Source organism: Tachypleus tridentatus, chromosome 2 (assembly GCF_004210375.1).
Source record: "Tachypleus tridentatus isolate NWPU-2018 chromosome 2, ASM421037v1, whole genome shotgun sequence".
In the NCBI taxonomy this organism is placed as follows: domain Eukaryota; kingdom Metazoa; phylum Arthropoda; class Merostomata; order Xiphosura; family Limulidae; genus Tachypleus; species Tachypleus tridentatus.
Window position 1 is genome coordinate 124,573,391 of NC_134826.1, and position 25,195 is coordinate 124,598,585.

At 33.1% G+C, this 25,195-nt stretch overlaps 2 protein-coding genes across 2 annotated transcripts in view; one reads left to right on the forward strand and one right to left on the reverse strand.

Moving 5' to 3' along the window:
- LOC143245020 (uncharacterized) overlaps window positions 1–7,831 on the forward strand; it is a 32,312-nt gene extending 24,481 nt beyond the window's left edge. The window contains exon 8 of the mRNA XM_076490773.1: window positions 5,514–7,831. The gene's annotated coding sequence lies outside the window, so the exon portion shown is untranslated. The remainder of the gene's footprint in view (window positions 1–5,513) is intronic.
- On the reverse strand, window positions 3,750–20,422 carry LOC143245601 (prostaglandin reductase-3-like). Its single transcript, XM_076491959.1, has 4 exons — window positions 20,360–20,422; window positions 19,988–20,056; window positions 8,197–8,271; window positions 3,750–4,005 (listed from the first exon to the last, which is right to left on the reverse strand). Exons 1-4 carry the CDS (start codon window positions 20,420–20,422, stop codon window positions 3,955–3,957), a joined length of 258 nt encoding a protein of 85 aa, XP_076348074.1. The 3' UTR covers window positions 3,750–3,954.
- Between the last annotated feature and the right edge of the window lie 4,773 nt (window positions 20,423–25,195).

Sequence of the window (25,195 nt, forward strand, 5' to 3'; positions counted from 1 at the left end):
CCAATTCTTGGGCTACTCTTTTACCAACGAAAAGTGGGATTGACCGTCACATTATAACGCCCCCATGGCTGGGAGGGTGAGCATCTTTGGCGCGACTCGGGCGCGAACCCGCGACCCTAAGATTACGAAGCGCACTCCTTAACGCGCTAGGCCATGCCAGGCCCTTGTGTTAAGAAAGTAGACTATGTATATCAATGTAATTGGCAAATATTATAAATTTGAAAACATATTGACATTCAATTAACCTAAAAATTAAAATTTTTGGTTATTTGAGACTCGACCGAAATAAATTATAATATGCAACACAAAATATTAATTGTTTGCTAAGCTCAATAATCTCCACTGATTTTCTGTCGCTTTTTGTTTGTTTTGAAATAAGCACAAAGATACACAATGAGCTATCTACCACGCGTATCGAAACCTGGTTTCAGAAGTGTAAGTCTACAGACATCCCGTTGTGCGAGTGGGAGACATTTCACTGTTGTACAAAATATAAAGATTAATAAAATGTTGACGTTTTAACTGTGATTTACCTTCCAGTGTTCTTTAAATGTAGCCTGAAATATAATTTTTGACTTTGTGCTAAACAATTTTGTACAGTACTGTATTAAATTTTGATTTATTTCCTCCTTTCTGAAAAACTAGTTATCTAACTAAACTTTCTAATTACTCTAGACTATCTCGTTAGGGGAAGTCGCCATTTGTAAATCAAGTTTTAACACTCCTACGAAAAGACGTTTCTAGTCCTGATTTCTCCAAGCCCGTTCCCCTGGCTGTGGTTTTGCTAGATAGTAGATAGGGACAGTGGGAATCTCTTTAATCCATTCATTAATGGATTTAAATGGCAATTTCATTTAAGTACAAAATTATTAGCCTAATATTAATAACCTTTCAAGTTGCTCTGGGGCCTATTAGGCCCTACTTTTCGTAGGAGTGTTAAATTCAGAATATTCTTAACACTTCACGAGGGTAGAGGCATCGCTTACCTTTTCATGTGCTTCTACTGTTCGACTTCTGCTATATTGTGCTAAGTTTAATTGCGCAATTTGTTGTTGTTTTTTTCCTATAAAAGTTTGTGTAAATTCTACCCCACTAGATATTGTATTTATTTAAGAATAATTTTATATCGAAGGGTTTGTTTGTTTTGAATTTTGCGCAAAGGTACACGAGGGCTATCTGCGCTAGACATCCCTACTTTTGCAGTGTAAGACTACAGGGAGAGCAGCTAATCATTACCACCCAACGCCAACTCTTGAGCTACTCTTTTACCAATGAATAGTGGTATTGACCGTAACATTCTAATGCCCACACGGCCGAAAGGCGAGCATGTTTGGTGTGACAGGGATTCGAACTCGCGACCTCCAGATTAGGAGCCGAGTGCCTTAACCACCTGGCCATGCCTAGCCTCTACTAAAGGGAAGTTTCTCTTCCGTTATCATTGAAGATTTACTATATTCAACCCTTAACGAACGACCGTAACCGTAGTCATACGCAACTCTTACAAGTCGTTATGTCACCATTAGGCTGGTACCAATAATGGCATAAGTAATAATTATAATTTGAAAAATTTTATCTTATGGCTGGCATAATAAGTATTTTCGACAAGAAGAATATATAACTAGCATTTAAACTATAGAACTTACAGACTAGTTCTAAAGAGGCATTTCAACTGGTTCCAAAATGTCTCCTTAATTGGTTCATAGTCAAATACTATTATTACACTTTCTTCCACAAAAATTCATAGTTAGATAAAAACGAAATATTTAAAATCGCATATAAATCTTAATGTTTCATACATCACATTTACTAGCAAGTTTTTCTGTTGACTGAGCTATTCCATAGTTTTGAAGGGCTGTATAATCTCTTCAAATGAGCACTTCTCTCATTTCAATATAAAATTAATGATTCAAGATTACCACAAATACTTGGTACACATGGCCTTTGCAAATCATATTTAAAACACCTGAAATTTGGTCCAATGCGATTGCACTCTGCTCCTAAACAATAATTTTGATTAGGATGTGCACAGAAGTTGGTTCTTTTAGATGCCTTTATAGAAAATGATCAGTTATAGATCAGACAACCTCAACAGGGTTCATATTTGCTTATTGACCTTAAGAAAGTGGTAATGCTTGACCTCTGAGTCATCTTTTGTTACTAGGGTTAATTAAAGATAAGCAATTACGTTGGTCAATTGCACAGATATGTAGAAATTAGTGCTTTAGAATTGTGATGTATTGAGCAGCTGTGGCCATCCCTTCTCATATAACCAACTGCCCAAATGGTACCCCACACCCTAACAGAAAATTCTTGGCTTAACAAAAGTTCTTTGGAAGTTAGTTGAAAATTAAAGTGTGTTCATTCTCTGAGAATTGTGCAAATTTGTACTTGTTGCAAAAAATCACAGTGTTGTTAACAAGCAACATTGCTTGGAGTTGGGTGTGGCTTCCATGTAGCTACTCTGCCACTGTAGTCTGTGCTATTAAGATGTAATTTCTGGTGCTGTTATAACATACTTGAACCCATGAAATATCCATAGTTAGCTGTTTGATGAAGGTCATCTTCCACAGTTCTCAAAATATGATGAGTTCATACTGTTAGTTCTGGGCATCTGGGCTTTGTAAAAATTGCAGTTTTTGACATTACCGGAACTTCATTATCACCCTATTCACTTTAAGTGAAGATACTGCAAGTGAGCTGGTCTTTTCTCTCCAATATAATCACTAACCCATCATTATGTGAATTTCCAAAAACAGAGTTAGTTCCAAGGATCCTTTCATTTGTAATAGAGATATTTATATTCTGTAAACTTTACTGCACTACACCCATATCTAAACATTGGGATTAATTACATACAATATTGTATTCTCAAGTATTTATTTGGTAGTAGGCTTTGTACTTTAATTTCAAATGACTGATGCTTTCTCTAACTCCTTAAACTTATTTTAACCCTTTATAAACATCTATACAGATAATTTCAATATTTTACTGCACATTCTCAACATAAGTCTGGTGCTATCCTCTATCTTCTGCACAACTGATAACTTTAACAGCTTGTTAATTACAGCAGGAATTCCCAAGTCTGAATATACATCTACTTATTCTTATAACCTATAAACATTTAAGACACTTCAAAAATTAATATTTTTTTTTGCACATATTAGTTACATGATAATCTGCATTTCCATCTCAATATATATTGCAGGTATTAAATTATTACGTTATGTCAAACATGCAAATCTATTATGATGAATTTGCTTGAAAAGAACCATTAAAAACAACTTAAAAATAGCATGAATCACATGTTAGTACATGAATGTGAACTATTCATGCAAGTATACATACTTTATCTGGAAAATGTGTACATGATAATTTTTTTTTTTACAAATTACATACCAAACTTCAAAATACATAATAATAATAGTTTTACTCCAAAACATACTTACAGAACTTAAACTAGTATAAAAACAAATCAGTACATAATAAACTGAATAAAATGCAAATTCAGTGTTGTATCATTTTAGGATAAATGTTCTTAAAGTATTATATACTACACAGTAGACTATCCAGAAAATATTTTCAAAAATAAAACATCACTTAGTTTTATGATATACACATTTAAACAGAGAACAGTTCATAATATAGAATAATGCTAAGACTTCTGCATAAATAGTATGATTGAGCACACTGCATATGGGCAGTAACAAATTTAAATTCAGATAAATTGATATATCTTCTGTTTTGTAATGACCAAGTAACTTGATGTATCCACCCTTTTTTTCTTTTCTGAACTTGTATTCACACAAAATTTTATTAAACAAACATTTTTAACTTCATTATAGTTTTAATCTTTTTCCCAATGCTCAACTGTATAGCTGTATAACACCAATTAGTCACCCCAATTCTTTACTTTGATTTTCTCATTCATTTTCTTCTTATTCAACTCTTGTTTCTTTACAGCATCTCAACAACAACTTTCATAATACTTACATCATTATGAAATTGCTAAAATAAAATAAAATTTGGTTAATACAAATATCTTTGCAAGACACTGTAATATTTTGAAACAAAAAGGATAGATATTGATATACAATACAATTTAAAAAATTCATATCTCTAAACAGGGCATTGATCAAAATCATTTAAAAAATAAAGCTTTATTTCATTCAGAGCATAAAAGGATGAAAAAGTACAACAGTTGCAATTTATCTACACCTATGAAACATCCACTTAGCTAAGTGCAGATTTAAAAAAATTAGCAAATATTTGTCCATTGTTCATGAATTTTAATAAGTAGAAGCATTTAACATTTCTTTGAAATATTCATGGATCAAGACTATAGAATAGTTTTCACTATAAATACAGTTTCAGTATATTTTGGGATTAATATAAGAATCTTTTGATTTATGATGAAAGAGCAGTTCTAACTTCCAATTACTACTTGCATACTTTGATTATTTAAAAAAAGCTAAATAGAAAATATTATAAATGTACGTGTGTTACCACTTATAAAATAGAGATGTAAAGTAAATATTTTGAGCTATGACAAAAAAGACATTTTTAACACTTCCAACTAGTTAATGCAATTTTCTTTGGAGAACATCTGTATTAATCAACCAAAGAAAAATAAATTTTTGTTTTATTGCATTACTTTTGAGTCCCAAAATATGAATTATCCAACAACATATTACTTCGATTGTATTGACTTTAAATGTGCTACTGTACAAGAAACTAACTGAAAATGAGAATTATTATAATCAATGGCATGGCACTATCACTTCACACAAATACTCAGAGACAGGATTTATATTGTTCAATCAATAAAATTCTCCTCCTTACCTTTAGAACTATATAGTAAAACTAGTATTCTTGATAATATGTCAGTCTTAAACCTTTCAAACATAAGGTAATATTTTAGCATTCATTTCTGCAATCATAAAACCTTTATCCAAATAGCACTACAATGATGCTGCTTGAGGGGGAAGGGATACTCAAAACAACTGAGAAGAGAGTTCATGTCTACATATTGTGTGCACACACAGTGCAGTATTTAGGAAGTGAACCAGCTTTATCCATTAGTATTATACATTGGGTATGTAGGTTGCAGTTAGGCTAATGCACATTTTGGAGGTAGCTTCAATCCAAGCAATCAGCAATTTAAGTTCAATTCTTCAGGGCCTAAAGCTAACCTAACAAATTCATAAACAATCCAGTAGAAAAGGTTCTTTGGCCAATAAATAATGCACAGTAATCTATAAAGAAACTTCACTTGTCTCTGCACCTTTTGTAATTCCTTGCATACCAGAAAATAGCACTTCAATTGATTGCTGTTCGTTGTTAATGTGTACCTTAATCTTCCCACATTTTAGCATTGGAATCAACTGACCAAGGTATTAAATGGTAATAAATATATACGTTAAATACAAATATTGATATTATGTTTCACTTTTCATTTGAACTAATGACCATTTTACTTTGTTTTCACGTGTCTTCATTTTTTATTTTTATTACAGTTAGCAGAGGCCTCAAGAAATAGAAATATCCCAGGCCTCTATCAATTCCTAAAAAGGCCTGCAAATCCTGCACTACATACTAAATGTTACTGAAGAAAACTAAATGTCACTACATAACTATAACTCTGCTACTAATAATCTGGATGTTACGCCTGCTGATCACATAGAAAAATCACAACAGTTCTTTAAAGCCTTATTTCTGACTGCCAAAATATTTCAATATCACCTATTAGTTGATGCTAACTCTTAAAATGTTATCTAAATTAGTATGTTTTAAAACTGTTAATATCACTTGGATAAAGTATTCTCTCCACATCTGAAGAAGAAGCAGTATTTTGTTGGTCAGTGCTCAAACTGAATTATTACAGGATGGAACTATCAATAGAAGTAAATAAATGTATCATATTCAAGAAGCATGTTTCATGCCTTTTCAACAGCTATTGGAAAATATTGATAATGAGAAAATACTACTAAGCTTGACATATGTTACAGCAATAGTTGAAAATATCTTTACAATCAGTGAAAACCTAAGTTGCAAAAATGAAAGATTTAATAAAAATCAACAAGAATGTTATAACATCATTTTTTCCTTTTCTACAGGGAGAATTGTCTTTCACCTTAGTAATGACATTTGGAAAGTGAAAATTTCCTGTGTATTCATATTCACTGTTTATTTACACAAAAATAAAAGAATTTAAAAAAATTTACCGCAAAAAATGATGCGTAATAAACAAGTTTTTAATGCTTAAAATCACCAAACCAAGGTTGTCCTAGGCCAAACATTGTTAACATTAAAAATATTACTATCCTTTATCATTTGCTAATAGTAGAAATCTTTTTCCCTTTTTTGATTGTGATTTAATTTCACCATAAAAATATTTGTGTTACTATTAATCTTGATACATTAGCAGAAGCCCAAAACCTACACAAAATCACTGTTTAATTATACCCTTTCAATACAGGAAATGATTAAAGACAAATTTATTTTAACACTTCAAAAGATTTTAACACTTTTGCAGGAAGAGTTAATAAACCTGATCTGAAACATAATTAAACCACTCTCTACTGCTAGATATTAAAAGATTTAATAACTACCAAAAAATTGGATTATTTTTTGGAAAGAGAAAGGTTTAATGAAAACAAACCACTTACAAATTCATGTTTTAATAGATAACCTGTTTTGTTAAATATAGGGAAATATTTACATACATGAATATTCTTCAAACTCGCTGTTCATCATGTCAGTTAATCTATGTTTTAAATATTGTTTATATACTAAAATGTAACTTTAAAAAATTATAGCTTTAAGCCTTAGTAATTTGCCTAGATCGTCTTATTTTTGTTTAACTTTTTCGCTGCTGTAAGCAAAAGTAGAAGACCAAATATAAAAACAGTAAATATTTAATCAAAAACAATAAAGCATAAAAGCTGTATTTACAAAACGTTCAGCTTACTGGTATTCTTCTTTCAAAACACCCTACTTTTTTCTTTACAATTAATCACTGTATCATCCTAGATCCTAATATAATAGAATTCATATAAATGACAAATAATATAGGGGATGTATTTTAAGTTTTTTCATCATCAAATAACTTAATAAATAAATATAACAGTACTACTTTAATTAATAAGCAACAAGATTAAAATCAGAACAGATTACTTGTCAAAAATTATTTTATTAAACTTGATAAAATTCTTTTAAAAATACTATATTTGCCTAAGTTTAATGATACATCATTGTGTACAGTAACACATTGCACTAGTTCATCAGACATACATATATTTCAACACTAACTTTAGGATATAAGTTTGAATTTAAGAACAAAGTAATCATTATGAATATGTAAATATATATATATATATATTATTTATTACAAATATGTTCACTATCAAGATATGAAAAAAGAACTTAATGTTTCATAAAACTTCAGAAGAAAACAAACACAAACCTTGATGAATATATATGATATACATTATTGTGCCTTGTAATTCAGTTTGGGTACTGATGATACTGTTTATTTTTTATTTCATTTCTCAACTGTTTCATATTTGATACTATTTTTGCTATATTTATATATTCATGCCTGTCATACACACTCAGATAAGTACTTATTCTAATTATTATGCATTATATGTATGTACTGTAAAGAAATATAAATATGAATTCACCTTCTACATGTATGGTAAAAATGCTATGAAAATTTTTCACAATCTCATGAATACAAAACATTTTCTTATTAAGAAAGTGTCAAATTTCAGTCTAGTGTTTTTTAAAAATAGTTTTACTTTTTGCTTTATAGGGTGAGTAATAATACTGAATATAATTTTTTTACTATTTAATATATTCTCTAAATTGTTATGCGTAAATAACAAACATTTTATAAAAACTTAGCTCAGTAGTATTTTTTAATGTGACTTAACTTGTTCTGCACTATCTTTGTAAATAACAGTTTTAAAAAGATTCATTTTACAATAATCAGACAATTTTAGATTTAGTAGAGAACATCAATGGTACAGTGGTAGCAAAATTACAGGGTTTTTTTTATGGGAATAATATTAAGAATGAAAATTAGAAAATATGATATACAGAAAACATTGAAAACACACTATGTAATGATATAAAATACATTTTCTTTAATGGCCTAAAGAACTATACTATTATGACACATGTACACTCACTCACCATCAAGTATGTTGCTCCTTCTTCTGAAGAACATATAGCAATAACATGGCAATCATAATTTTTAGCCCACTGAACCTTAAAAGCAACAAGATTATGTAGTATAAATAACTTACACTTTTAACTACATTTTTTATATACTGGCACACCTACTTAATTGTTATGAAATTACAACAAAAAGCAGATTTGGTTTTATTTGCAGACCTAATATCATCACCTTACTAAATGAGTTATATAAACTAAAAAACTTAAAGCTCCTTGTATAATATTATCCAACAGTAACTCTTGAAAGTACATTTTTAAAATATTACTCTGGAGTTCTTATCTTGGCTAAGATTTAAATTCACGAACTCTTGTTTACTTAATCAATATTTTAAATTCTAAACACTGTAAACATCAAGAAAGCCCAAGCAAGTGTTCAGACATGTCTTTCTTATTCTATACAAACACAACACATACACTATTAAAAGCTAATAACAAAAAAGATAAATCTTTTTTTCAGAATGACTTTTAAAGATTTTGACATTTCTAATTTAACACAGATAGCTTCCTTGGTGCTTAACCTGAAAGTAAAACTATTATTTTGCCTATTTAAACTGGCTGTCTTGTTGCTTAACATGTTACTGAAATTACCATTTTTGCTAAATGAATTATGCCTATCATGAGTTACTATTTGAAACAAATAATACAAATTAAAGTGATTTAATAGAGATTTGAACCTTTAAATAGAAAGTATATTAAAGAAGAAAAAAAACAGGATATTCTGTAAAGTTCAATGTAATATTTTTTCCTTAATACAAATATTCTAATGACTAGCCAATCATGGATGCTTAATCAACAGTACAAAAAAATTAATTGACATATGCCATTGAAAAAGTACAGATAAAAAATGTGTAAAGTAATAAAATAAGCATGATATAAATTAATGGAATTAATCACTGATGACACTGGTTTACTAACGTACAATGTAAAAATACACAAACACAAGAATGAAAAGAACCATGAAGGAAAGAGTAACAATCAGTGCCAAATATTATACCACACTTGTAAATGTGTTGAATGAAAACTATTCCTGACTTTTGCAAAGAAACTGTCTTATCATAATCCCAGATATTCAGTCATAATGCTTAAAATCTGAGAGTGTATGCAATGTGAAAATCAATCACGAATTTATTGAGCTACCATAAAAAAATGCTTTTAATTAAGAAAATATCTTTTTCATCTTATGACAACATTGTGCATATACTATAGTAATTAACTAAATAGCATTGAACTTATATAACAAAGTTTTACAGAATATTATTCTTTTTATTTTCATTTCTATCACAAAACATTTTCTTTATAATGTACATTAACAAACATGTGTAGTATTACTTCCAATAACTACATTTGAGCAAAACAGTTAACTCTTACAAACAATCATTATTTACTTCAAAATATATTTTACAGATAATATTTTTCTTCTGTTTTAGAAGAGCATCTTATACATTGTACAAATAATTCTACTAAACAGATTAAAACAAATATTTTTAATAATACTAAAAGCAAACCTTCTGGAGCAATATAAAATTAAAATGATGTTCTAAAGCAATGGCTGATTAGAAAAGTTAACACTTTCCTTATTTGAAAATGTATTTCTAACAGATACTGACCTCCATAGATATAAATGCTATTTCCTTCACATGCCTGCCTATGAAATTTGAATGTTGTTAGCCTTCAGCTAACTCCTTCTAAATTCACATTTTTAATGTGAACTGCACTGGTGCATGATGACATAATCATGCAACAACATCCCTCCACCAATAAGACGATAACACAACCTTCATATGCAGCAACTCCCCTGTGTCCTAGAACTCATGATAACTTTATTCTTAGATAGGACAACAAAACAAAAAGGTGCACTGGAAATGAAAAAGTTAGGTGGAAGCATGTTAGAATTGGAATTACATTTTCAGGTTAGGAAGATGTTAAGTGCCAAGAATCATAACTTTCCTCTATACACAGAAAATCCAAAATATACTCTTCACCTGAGAAGGAAAGGGATGCCTGAAATGTCAGAGAAATGGGCAGGATATGATCATGATCAACTAAGCACCCACACACAAGTGGTCAGTGAGCCAATATGTGTGGTATGGTTAGGGTTCAATCAGACCATACAACATGTGCTAACCTCAACTCTACCAGAATGACTCTGGTTGCAAGAGAAGAACACAGTAGCTGTGTGAGTGGTGATTCAAACTATACTAACAGTGTCACCACTACCCCACTTCTCACCATATTGTGTTAAGCCCAGACTGTAAGGATTCTCCATGGTCCTTCACCCCAAAGGCGATAAACTAGTAAATGGTAAAGATTTCCTGTGTTTCACTTTAAGAAAACAGAAAAGGAGAATTTGCATAAGGAAAGACAGTACAAATTGTGATTGTGAAATCCCATTTAAAAAAAACAACAACAGCAAACATGAGCCAAAGAAGTGGGCTATCACTTCCCAGGTAATAGTTTTTCCATGAAATTGGTATGAGTCAACTGAAGTATGGCAACTGGGAAAAGTTTAAATATTGCAGAAAACTAAACAACCAGATAGCGAATATAATAAGCAACAAACACGTGCCTTACAATAGATCTCATTTGAGGGTTGGTGAAAAGTGGAAGCAAGAAAATGAAAAAGTTGTCAAATCATATGCAACAAAACATAAAATAGCCTGTAAGCATCCAGACTCAACAAAGAAAATACCAACTTGAGAAGCTGACTGATCCATTCAGTAAAGGTAAAAGGAAAGAGATCCCAGGTAGAAGAACTATCCAAGGGTAGGAACAGATGATGGAAGAGACCCTGATAAATTGAAAGAGGTCCCAGATAGAACAACTATCCAAAGGTAGGAACAGATGATGGAAGAGACCCTGAAAGGTGATATTCATAATGAGGAACAATGAACAGTTCAAACAGGACACAGGAACCAATCCAGGTCTGAATAATCATAGAGGTGAGAGTGCAGGAAACAAGAAAGAAAGAACAGTCATTCTACTAAATGGTAGAAGTCTAAGAAATGAAGAACTGGTCTGGGCAGGTGAGTACTGAAATGCAGTGGAAGAGGGTGTAAGAAGTATATACATCTGAATGACAGTAATCACTAGCAAGAGGGAGGGCTGAAGAACTGAGAGAAAGGTGATATTAAAAGCAAGGATTTGATGGCTAAAACAGAAAATGCATTAGAGCATGAAAAAACCATTTTAAAAATCCAGTCAAGCATGGGAGTCTGAGAAGAAAGGAGTAGAATGGAGTAAAGATTGCAGTGGAAAAAAAAAGACTCCATGTGGTACTGAAAAAGGCAAAATGTAACAGAAAACACTGCCCGATAACCAGTAACAATGGAGACCAACAAATCATAATCAAACATCCAATAAAAAGGGCAGAAGGAAGGTTCACACTTGGATGGCCAGGAGGAAATTCAGTGAGAAATGGACCAATTATAAAACACCCATCATATTCATTGACAGACAGACAAAGTGAAAGAATGATAGGAATGTGACAAGAAGTAGGCTACATGACAGTTTGACAGGTGGTTAAGATGGAGGGACGACATCCTATGATGAAAAAAGGGATCATGAAGATGAAGAAAGAATTAAATACATCTCGTGTAGTTGGTTGGTTGGTTTGGCATTTTATAGCACAAAGCTACTATGCTATCTGTGCCAAACATCTGGACAGTGCCACAATTGCCAATGACAGTTTCTAACATTATAGATAAACCTTGGACAAAACACATTTAAAATGGTGCCATCTTTGAGAGTCATAACAACAGTAAGACAGTAAAATATGGCTCATTGTGACCTGAATGTCACACAGATAACACATCAGTGCATCAGTCCCAGATAAACAAAAACAACGAGTTAAAAAAAAACTGTGACCAATGCATAGTCTAGTTAGAACAAATTCCTCTTTCTGGTCCTAACAGCAGCAAGATGGCCAAAGTCCAATAGAGGGTTTTATTTGGAAAACCTTGTTTTCACATTGCTCACTCCAAGTCGGCTGCTAACTGGCACGGAGCTAAGCCTTGAATATAGGACCATAGTCCATGTATGGAACAGGCACAGTAGTGATAGCACCAGAGCAAACAGATTTAGCTATGGTGTCAGCGAGCTCATCCCTGCAAATACCAATTTGGTCTGGTATCAAGAAAAATTCGATAAATGTAGATGTTAAAGAGAAATGGGCCAGATAGTTTTAAATTTCAGTGATAAAAGAGTGAGAACAAACATGAAGTGATTCATAGGCCAGTAGATAACTAAGCTAGTCAGCATAAATAGAGCAATTTGAGTACTGCTTAGCTTCTATGTGATCCAGGGCAAGAGGAATGGCACATAGTTCAGCAGTGAACACCAAAACTATAGAGGGGATTCTGTGCTCAACCACCGAACCATGACAGAGCCCACATGGTCACCTGATTTCGAACCATCTGTATAAATGGGAATGGAAGAATGGTTCAAACGATGTTCAGAAAATAAAAGATGGTACTTCTAATTGGGAGTATCTGCTCTTCTCAAATGACTTAAAGAAAGGTCACATTTGGGAATTGTAATAAGCCATGGTGGGATGGTTTGGCCAATGAATATAGCAATGTTATCCAAGAACAGACCAAATCCACCTAACTGTGCTTGGATACAAAGGCCAAAAGGAACAATGGCAGATCTTCTGTTATGAAAAAGCATGGCCTACTGAGGAAGAAATATACAACCCCTGGTGGGATGCTGTGGTAAGGATTGAAGTTTTGAAGCATATAGTAAAGTCAGTTGCAAAGGGCAGAGGTGTAGAGGAGGTTCATGAGACTCTGTATACAAGCTCTGGACTAAGGAAGTGTGGAAAGCCCCAGTGCAAAGCTGTAATTCCTAATGACGAATAGGGTCCAGCAACTTCAAGGCTGAGATCCTGGCACAGCCATATTCTAGCTTTGATCAAATACAAGCACTATATATCTTTAGCATAGAACACCGATCTGTTCCAAGAGTGGTGGAAGAGAGGACACAAAGGATATTCAATGCTCTTCTGCATTTGAGTTGTAGCTGCTTGATATGTGATATAAAGGTCTTGTAAGATGCCACACCTTCACACAGTATCATAAGCTTTCTCAAAGTAAGAAATGCACAAACAAGATATTGTCACTCGAGAAAGAATTCCCTTATTGATATTTCAAGTCAAATCAGGTGGTCTGTGGTAAAGCATTGTTGTCAGAACCTACACTGGGTGAGTGAGAGGGGGTTGTTTGAGTCAAAGAATCAAACAAGATGAGTATTAACCATCCTCTCTAAGGTCTTAGAGAGCCAGCTCATCAAAGCAATTGGATGATAGTTTAAAGGAATCTTGGGATCCTTCCCAGGCTTAGAGAAAGGTATGTCAATAGCCTGGCACCAGGCATCAGAAAAAAACATTCTCCTGTCAGATATGGTTAAAAACAATCAGGAGAATAGAAAGAGAAACAGTAGATAGATGGCACAGCATCTTGTAGTGTATATCATCAGATCCAGTCGATGTAGAGCCAGTTTTAGTTCCATCAGTGTAAAGGGGCGACTGTAGTCATAGAGAGAATCAGCTCAAAAGGAAAGAGGTGATCACTCTGTCCAAGTTTTGATGGCTAAGAAGGTGAAGAATGAAGCAGCAGTGCTAGATATCCAGCAAAAACTTTCACCTAGACTATCAGCTACTTCCTGGCCATTAAAAAGCAGGATTGTAAAGGAGACAAAATTATATTGCCCACTGACCTTTTAAATCTTGTCCCATATGACTTTGGAAATGGTGGCAGAAGAGATGCTGGTTGTGAACTTAATCCAATCCTTCTGGCTTTGATGTCTTACCCACCGAGCATGTAAACAGGCCTGCTCGAAAGTGATGTGGTTCAAGAGTGTGGGATATCTTCAAAAAGTATCCAAGGCCCATTTTTGAGCCTTCCATGCCACGAGTCAGGCAGGACTCCACCACAGATGAGGGTATCATGGAAAATGTGTTAAGGTTTTAGGAATACATTGAGCAGCAGCCTGTATAATACAGTCAGTCACTGCTGCCACACAGTCATCTACTGATGGCTTACAGATGACGGCACGATCAAGTTGCAAGAGCAATGAAAGAGGGCTAGTTGGCTTGATCAAGCTTCCCCCAGGAAACGTGGGTCAGGTACCATCAACCATGGCCAGTCTCTCTCAAAATTATAGGAAAATGATAAATGATCACTGCCTCATGGATTATTGTCAACCCTCCATGAAAAGTGGGAGAATAGTGAAGGGGAGCAAATTGAGAGATCAATAGCAGTAAAATACTGACTATGTGCATGAAAATAAGTACAAGAACCAGTATTGAAAAGTGAAAGGTTGTGATTGGAGAGCATACACTCTACGTAACAACCTCTCCCATCAATATCAGTACCTCCCCAGAGGGAATTACGTCTGAGTTGAAGTGGTGGATACTCTTCAACCTCAGTGTAAGTAATGTTTTGAATAATTTTTCAAATGCTGCATCTCTTTTTCTTTCAACCACTTAGGGAAAGAATGAAAGTAGGATGGTGAGAGCCATTGCAATTAATGCAATGAGGGTCTGTTTCATGCTCATAGTCCAAGTGGACCAGCCAATTAACCCTAGAAGGCTACCCCAAGGCTGCCTATCTACAGGAATTCAAGGCCAAAGTGGTGTGTTAGGACTGGACTTCTTAAGCACCAGGATCCTATCCTCCCCTTCAGGGGTCCACACTCACGGCAAACACATGGGTGGATGTTTAGATCCCAGAGGAAGTAAACTGAAAGAACAGAGCCTTCCCTGGAAGGTCCCCTCACATCTGGTATTTAAAAAAAAGATTTGGATACTAAGCAAAAAAAACCAAAAGAAACCAACATGGAATTGGCCAAAGAGACATCACAGTAGAACTTGAAAAGCAGTGTCATACATCAAGTCAATGAACTGAGAGAGGAAGTAAAGATGAGGGTAAGCATATTAAAAAAAGTGAGACTAATCCAGGCTGAGAGAATCAACAGTGAAAGCCAAAGGATGAGAAACAGGAGATCAGAGCAGAAGTTTGGGGTCAGAGGTGAGCAGTAAAGATATTTATTTATGAGGGACATGCCCAACTAAGAGCAAACTCCATATAAAACTGGGAAGAGACCATTTCATGGGTAAACATGGCATAGCATAGGTAGGCAGTCATTTACAAGGTTCATAGCTCTTTGCAAATGGCAAGCAAAAAGATGAACCTAATGTAAATGAGCCCAATGCCATAAAGATAATGTCTTGAAAAGGGTGTACCCTTGACAGTTGATGTAAAAAGCAACTATGGAAATATCAGAGTGAATCATGACTGAATGATCTACCAGAATGGAAAGGAAATGGGAATATGCCTGATAAATAGTTAAAAAGTTCAAGTACATTGATGTGGAGTGAATGCTCAATTTGCATCCAAATGTCAGAAATAATGCTTACATTCAGAGATGTGCCTCAACCTAAAAGGGAAGCATTGGGTAAAAATATGTAGATACCAAGTCACAAATTCTTATTTTTTCATCTCTGTAACTTGAATACTTCTTCACAAACTCTATAATTCTTTTAAATTCCTTAAGATGAATTTCTCGCTATCACAGGAAATACATTTTGTTAACACCTGATAGATTTCAAAGCTAACCCACACTTATCTGAATATGTTTCTAAAGATAACAAAATTGTTTGTTTTAAATTGTATAATTCTGTCAATCTTCCTAAATAACTAACATAGGGAATGGTGAGTTCAAAGAATTACACTCAAGCTAATAGTGCAAACAGAAATGATTTTTTTTAGTTAGAAAGCCAAATAAATTAAATGGCTTTTTTGTGGTATCAATAGAGTAATTCTTCTTTTTTTTTGTATTTCATAATACAAAAAAAAAATAAGAAAATGAATCTACTCATACCCTCCATATCCAAAATTGAATTATAGTTACCAAAGTGCAAGACCATTTTGCCAAAAGCTAAAGTCTTTCTAATGGTGATACAGTAATATATGAAACAAAAGTTAAAGAAATCAAAAATCATAATTTTATTAACAAATGTAGATCTCATCCAAATGAACTCAGACAATAGTGGTTCATAACAGGGTTTATGCAGAAAATTCACAAAAATTGTAATAGAGTTTATGGGCAAAAACCATCTTAAAAATCAGACTTATTCTTGAAACAACCTTGTGTCTCAACAGCTAAAACTGATAAGTACTGTAAACATGTACTTGTAGGCTTGAAAATATAATCTTTGCATTTTGATTCAACTTGTTTCTGTAATTTATTACTGTTTTAGAATTAAGCACAAAGCTACACAGAGGCAATTCTGTGCTCTACCCACCATGGGTACTGAAACCTCATTTCTCCTGGTGCGAGTCTGCAGACATACCACTGTGTCACTGGGGGTCTACTTTTTTATTATTATTATTCCCCTTTTTAAATGAAAAAATTTTAATCATCTTCTAACATCATATGACTTGCTTTATTTATGCTGATAACAGCTGAGAAAATAAATATTCATTGTCATTCCTATTAGCTATTTTTGCAACAAAAATATCCAATCAATATTTGCTGTGTGTGAGTATATGTAAATTCACAATGCCATACTATGACTGTATATTTCTTGTATCTGATTCTTTAAAGCAAATGAAATTAATTATAAAAAAACAGGTACATTCTGTAGCAAATTTTTAAAAGCTATACATTTAGTGATGAAATTTTTACCCTCTATTAAAATAACATCAAGATTGATTGAATAATGCAAATTAAGTACTTTTAATTAAGGTTGAATTGAAACTAATGTTTTCTCTTTGTGAAATGACTGTCGTTTCATAATGTTTACTTAACATATGGCTTCAGCACAGTGTGAAACAGTGTTGTTCTGTGTATGGAAAGTCTGAATCAAAACATATAAGTTTAAATGTTAATCAAATATTGTGAACAAGGAACAAATTTTGTTCAAAGTGAAACTACGCTGTACTTTTTGTGAAGTGGATTTATGATCTGTAACCATTAGCAATGTAATCATACAAATGAGAAAACTTGTATCTCTGTTTATTAAAGTAAGAAACTATCAATAATGTAAATATAATTTAAAAATTGTTACTGATTTCAAACCAAAGAAAAACTAATATTCTGAGAAGGATAAATACATATAAGTGAAATAAATAACTGATGAGAGTTGCAATATACAGACAAGTGAATAAATCAAAGTATACTGATTAATTACACTGAAAACTATAATTAAATAAATGTAGTTCTTATGTAATTTATTCAAACTATGCATACAAATTAACGTTTAGAAAATATGATTGGATATGTCCTTCTCTTACAGCATTACCTATAACCAAAATTCTATTGACATAATCTTATACTAATATGTCATTAAAATTCACAAAAATGATTGTTCATATGTGGTTATTACTTATGTATGCAACAATTAACTGTTCCAAATAAAAGCTTTATTAAAAACATGTACTGTCAGTTCTTTGCTTTGTTCTCATGCAAGTCGTATAGTGAACATAAAGTTCAGAAATATTCTAGTTCAGAGAACTCATTTTAATCCCTTTCTCATCAATAATCATGTTTAGTTTAAGTACAGGAGTAGTTTTTGTTTTGTTTTTCTATGTAATGTTACCATATGTTCATTTATAGGCTTAGTACAGTGTTACAATGTGTTGATTATAGCTGTAGTGTTTAATATTGATAATTTCAGTTATTTTAACTGAATTTTAAATTGAAATACAGAATTATCACTATTGTTAGAGTTAGCTTACTTTAGTTTTAGTATATGCTGATACATCAGTTCTGAGACCATAAAAATCAATTTGTAAGATTAGTCCAAGCACTGGAAACTTGGAGTTCCATTCTGGACAACATTATAGAGAATGAATCTCTGGATATAGGATCAACAGCCAACACAAATTATGTCTGTAATTTGTATCACACAGTGCCACACATAAAGAATAGGTTGACAGAACATTAAGTGAAAAAGACAATCTGCCACATTGTGTAACTAGAGGATAGAAATAACACAAAGATGCATAGTTACAAGTTATTCCTTCCACTACTTCCATAGACAGATGTAAGTGTATATAAGGTAGGATTTTCAAAACAAAAGAAGTGAGCAAGGCCACTCTGTTTTAATCAGTATTTGAGCAATATTTCAGCAAATAAAAAAGACAGTATGTTATTATTTTATATTCTAGCTTGGCAAATCAGTAATATGAGTTCCTAATTTGTATACAACTACATACTTTATATTTTAACAACACAAACATCTAATCTACACTAGAGTTACATTCAACATACCACATAATATACAAAAATCAATGTTTAGTTGCCTATTTTTTAATATTTACTTTTAAATTCAGAAATTAACTTATGTATAATACTAAAATTTGGATTATAATATACATTTTGATACCAAATTTATGAACATAAATTCATAAAATAGTCATTCAATTATATTATGAATGCAAGTCAACAAATGTGATGATATAGCCTTTGACTTTTGACCACCAGAAGACCTGTCTCATTAGGGTTATAGGTAGAGTATACCAGCATAAAGTCTTGTATGGGAGACTTCTCAGTAGTATTCTAATGTTTACTAATGGCATTCTGGTGTGTAGCACAGTCTCTCTAATAAAGCTGAAATCAAAAGAAAGATGCAATCATCCTTTAGCAGAATAAGCGAACAGTGAAATGATTACAGAAATCCTACCAAAGTCACATCCATGTTCTGCACACTAAACAACATGCTGATGAGGAAAAACCATCACAATCCTTTGTAGCCATTGATGTCTCTATGGAAAAAGGCAATGAGGAACTTGGGAAAACCTTTGACAAGCAAGTCAACTTTACTAATCTCATTAATATGATGATAACCAGAGCTATCAAAAAGACTCCTTGTATTAAAAGTTGCAGCAGGAAAGAGAACTGAAAAACATCACTTTCTTATACTCTACTAAAATCTTATCCAGTCCTTCTTGGAGTATGCACTACCAATGACCAGTATTAGAGTAACATGGCCAGATAAGGCTGAAAAATACAAAACAGTTGTTTAAGACTTGTCACTGAATATATTTCAGACTTCTCCATCAAACTCCCTATTATATCTTACAAACTTTGCATGACACCAACAGCCTTTACAATAAATATTCTTTCCCATGGGCTTTTTGTGTAAAGATTTGCATTTCACCATTGAGCCACTTTGGACATTTGGACATTTCAGCTCCACAATACCTCACACACCAATAAAACAAAGAAGTACTTAAAAGGCATATCAGGAGACCCTCTGGGGCAGACAGATGCCATGCAGCTACCATTGGGCTAATTCTTCAACACTACATCTTAGACCTTCCTATGTGAAAGAAATATCTAGTACCACTGGGATCTTTGAAAATCAGCCTATGCAAAAAGTATAGGAACTGAGCAGAGTGTGAAGCACATATTCAAAACCTACAGTGGAGAATTGAGCGAATACATGTTCTTACAAAAAAGCTAATTTATATTTAGAAATACTTACTAGTAATTCATACATCATGATACGTACAATTAAATACAGTCATCCAACAAATGCAAGAACACATGCAATGGTACAGAGCTGATGAAGTAATACATTGGTAACATATTACACTATGACTAAAAACTAAGGTTTACTCTTACAAAAAAAAACTAAACTGATTCTCAAAAAAAAACTTCACATAAAAAAACAAGCACAACAACTTGCATCCAAACTTGTAAATTATTATTAAGATCAAAGTATAACATTATCAAATTTACTTACACAAATCTGACCTAGCCCTCCTGCAGCAGCTGCAATAATTACCTTTTCACTAGCTTTCAGATCTCCTGTCTAGAACATTACACATTGTCAAAAAAACTATAATCACAGCATCATCAAATTATGGCAAAAAAAGTATTTAAAGAAAATATGAAATAACATAAAAATCCACAAATTAACAACACTTTATAACATACAATTAAAATACTTAAACTGACCAATGTTTTAATGCTTCAGTGTGATTTAATGCCATCTTCATGAATATGAAAAACAGCTACTATGTGCTAAATAAGTACAAAAGTTATTGTCATGTGACAACTAGTTTACAATTCAAAAAGAAGACCACGTCATCTACATACTTTCTGATATTCTAACCAATAGCTGGCTGAAGTTAGCAAATGGATCAACAGTGCCAGTAGTGATTAGTGTGGTAAACATCAAGGATGATATCAAACCACAACATGCCAGTAAGTAAAGGATATGTTGGGGACAAGAAAGTAAAAGTTCTGAGAGACACTAGGTGCAGCAGTGCAGGAGTCAGAACCAGTCTAGAATCTGATGATCAGATGACAGGAAAGATACACCTGTGTGTACTAACTGATGGAAGAGTTAGAAGAGTTACCATAGCAAAAATAAATGTGGATTCTCCATATTATGTAGACCTTGAGGTCATGTGTATCAAGGAACCAATATACAACTTTGTGATAAAAAACACACCAAATAAAAATTTGAAAGAAGAAAAACCTTTCACCACAAATGCTTTGGTACAGTGCCTGAGAAGAAAGCAAACAAAAGACAAAGGGAAAAGAGAGTTACAAAACAGAAGACCAGAAAGGAGTATTAAATTGGATCTATCAAAACAGTTTTACAAGGAAAGCCAAACTCAAAGGCAGTCAGAAACACTTCCATAAAAAGAAAATCAAGGGTCAGCATTTTAAAGTCAAATAAAAGGTCATAGATCTGCTACCAAACAGGCAACAATAAACTCACCTGGGAGTACAAAAAAAATACATTTTACAGTATGGGAAGTGGTCTACAAAATGCACTATAAAGTGAAAGTTCCTGCAACAACCATGGCTTACCACGCTAATCTTTTGAAGAGAAACTTGGAGCAAGAAGAAGACATTACAAGTGCAGTTACTGAGATACAGATGGACATGGTAGGTGTGGCTGTCGTAGAAGCAGAATCTGAAGACAATGACTTCATTATAATGCCTACTAGACCTAAGAGCACTGGGTGGAGATAAGATGTACAAAGATGTCAACATAAGTGAAGAACTGACTGGTTAAAAAAAAAAAAAGGAACAAAATTTACTATGTCAGAAAATACTTTATCATACAGATAGATTATGAAATATAATTCCTGACAACAGAGATCAAGATGAAGACAAGGGATTCTGCCAAGATGAAGCACTACTGAAGACCTTCCATAAGAAGAGATTGACAAAAAAACTGCAAATGCTGGTGTAGACTATGAAAAGACTCAGTATATGAACTGTATATATAGTATATATAGCATAGTATATATAGTCTTTTTATATAATGAAAAAAATATACTGTAAATATTTACCATGAAGAGTGACTTACTGTCAGATATGAAAAGACTGTTTAGGGTAGGTAGTTTTATTAATTTATTTATTTTGCATTTATAACTCACTGATTTTAAGATTATCAAAAATTGTGTTTGGAATCCATTGACATTGATGTTATGGAGATTTCTAGAAGACTTAATTATTGACGTATATACATAGTTGTGACCTGACAAATGGAAACAAAGTAAAAGTAAAGTCACATAAAAGAGAAGTTTGGTCAGAGAATAGTTAGAAAATGTAAAGTTAACTGTCATGGAAGTGAATGACCAAAGAGGTAATAAATTAGAGTGAGATTAGTAGCTTACAAAGATAAGAAGAACAATTTGTCTTGTCAAAGAATGTAATAAGCTGATTGAACCTGCCTGAACTTTGACAAAAACCAAGACAATTATTAAAAGTATAAGTTATTAGAAGTTCAGGATACAACTGCAGTAACTTGCATAAAAGAGTGAGCAAATTATATACAGATACAATTGTAATACAAATAGAGAAAAATACTTTAAGATACATCTATGTTCTCCATAATATAAATAATGTTTGTACACAAGTTTAGCTTGTTTTGAATGTATATTATCTTAAAAACAAGTGGAGTGCATACTGTTTATTTTCAAATTTATTGCCAATAGGTTACAGACATATAGTGTAGAAGAATTTTTAACCCAACACACCACTATATTTAAATTACTATGTATGCTTAAAAAAAATAGTTTCTGACAGCTTTATACATGAAATATAATAAACATATGTCATATCAGTTTGCCAAAGTATCTGTTTATCTAAATGTAAATGTATACATTTACTGAAATGAGAAAGAACGACAATTGTCTGACAATCTCCCATTGTTTTGGACACAAGAAATAATGGGAATAAAATTCCAGAAGAACAGGATCGGCTCTTACTACCATCTCTGTGACCAATAACTCACTGATAGCTTTGGTGCAAAATTTCACACTCTACGAATTAATTGTAGGTGGAAATACTACAGGTTTAGAGGATAATGTAAGTGGTAAAATGAACGGAAAGACCAACCTCGACGCCTGAACCTGAAGTACCCATAACTTTATGGTGAAGGAATACCAAATGTCTATCAAATGGTGGAACATCACTCCTACAATCCCCACCCACTTAGTGTAGAGATCGACCCCAATGAAACAATATGCTTGTGTGGAGAAGACTTGAAAATAAGGACAGAATCTATTCAAAAGTTGGGATGGGACACACTAGGTGTAGTTGTGCCATGACCACCACCAGGGGTCAAAGAAAATCTAGAGACAAACAACAAGAAAGAAAACAGATGACATCGGTTCGCGATTCCAACACCTCTTGAATGCCTGTGAACATTAATGGATGAAAAAATGACCCTCGTGTAACTCACAGAGAGTTGCAGCAGTTAGAAGCACTCCCTCAAAAAAGATATCTCTACAAGATAAATCTCAACAACATACAAGCCAGAAAACCAAAGAAAGAGCAAAAGTTGACAATTTAATCAAGGTAGAAATCAGTAGAATACCCAATTCATCTTCAAATTGAGGTGGGGGAATCTTGACAGGTACCCAACAAAATTTCAAAGAGGATTCAAACAAATAAAACAAACTGTGATTTGTTCAAAACAAATACACAGGGCTAAGTCTGGAACCACAAACACCTAAAAGTGGCTCTAGTCTCCAAAGCGAAATATACAACCACTTTGCGGTGATAATCCAAAACAAGCAAACAGACAGATGAGGGCATGTTATAAAGCAGTAAATATCCTAGCCAACTTTTCCACCATCCAGAAAGGATTACACTCAAACACAACCAAAGAAACCCCCAAATTCTCAAAAACCCGAGCGAATAATAGAAGGAGCAGGAAGTGTTTAATTCAAATTGGCATCGTGAGAAGCCAACTTAGTAGAGAAAGGTATTGAAAAACCAAGTCTAAATTACCCCTAGAATGTCCTGGATCATCAAGAAAAACAGCCTCAGAATCCCCAGGAGAAACACCACCAGACTGCGTATCTGTCTTCAACAGAACAGCTCACGGATACTCAATTTAGAGTGACCCCATCCCTCCTTCCCGACCGCAGAGAAACATTTGATAACACTGGAATTTTAATTAGCCTCTGGCCCGATAATAATAAAATGGGAATTGATGCCCGAAAGCAGTGCATCAGTTTTTTAAAGAAAATGATAATTATTCGGAAATTCACAAGAATGCTTACGTACATTACCAGGATAGAGAGTACACTGAATTGACGTAGGTGTAGTGTGTCACAAAGCCAAAAATTGTCAAAGGCATGTAAGTGAGGCAGAAAAATTTGTTTTGAAAGTCAGTGCAAAGCTACACAATGAGCAATCTGTGCTATGCTCATCACGGGTTTCAAAACCAGGTTTCTGGCTGTGTGAGACAAACGGTTATAGTTGGACCAAGTAAAAACTAAGGAATAACTATGTATGCAAATGGTATGTTTTGAAAGTTGCTTACCAAAAAATAAAATACAGAATGATGTTTAGCCTCTTTACGTAAAGCTTAAAACTGTGCAATGAGCTACAAATGTAAGGTACCACCATTGAAGAGACTAGCAAGACAAAACTTCAAACCCTGAAATTGTGAGTTCTATTGCATTACCATCCATGGCAGACCAGTGAAACATTCTGTTATGAAGAAAGTTTTCACATTTACTAAAAGTATTACATGAGTCTCTGTTAGCTTGGGCTGAATACTACATTAGGCTTCAGGCTTCCTGGAAGTACAGAACCTACATGATCTACTTCAGTTTTCACATCCTATGCGAGGTATTCAGTAATTGTATTTTTTGACTAAATAATGTTAATTATTTTGCCTGTAATTTTCATATTCATATTATTTGAAACTATTGTTTTCTCAGCAAAGATCACCAAGACAAGGGGCAGATCCACAATTTTCAAAATGGGAGCTCCGAATAAAGGGCTATCAGAGTATGAGAATTGGATTCCTGCCTAGAAAAGTTTAAATCTAAGACCCATTGCTGGCACTTTTCATTAAACTTTGCCAGTCACTCCCATATGCAAATTAGTAATAAGAAGTCTGAATAACAAATACTTTCTGTTATCAATATGTACATCTTTTCTCTCATTTGCAGAGCTCTTATAATCAAGATCTTGAAGTGACACTCTTCAATCAAGTTATATCAAGTGCTGTTCATTGAAGGTTTAGAGAGAAGGAGGTAATGTTTAATAGTTATGCTCCTTCAAAGGCCTATGATGCATTTTAAATTGATTAGAATATTTTTGAAGAAAATATTCTCTATAGCTCTCTCCAACATTTTACACAGCAGATTTTCCAGACCCCCCTTTCATGTAGGAGGAATATGATCACAACTAATTCAAGAAAACAATTAAATAAACACTAACACCATTTGAATATCCATTTTCCTCTTTATTTCTAAACAAAAAATATGGTAATAGTGAAAAACCATATGGTAATATTAAAATAAATAATTTTATTTATACACATAAAAATCACATTTCAGGAAGCAGACCTCCATAGGGTTTTCAATGAGAATAAAACTGTAGAAGAGTTAGGGTGAAAGACAAATAGAGCAAGTAACATGTGGCTCTTGAACAAGTTCTTAAGCTATAAATGAGTTAAATAAAATGA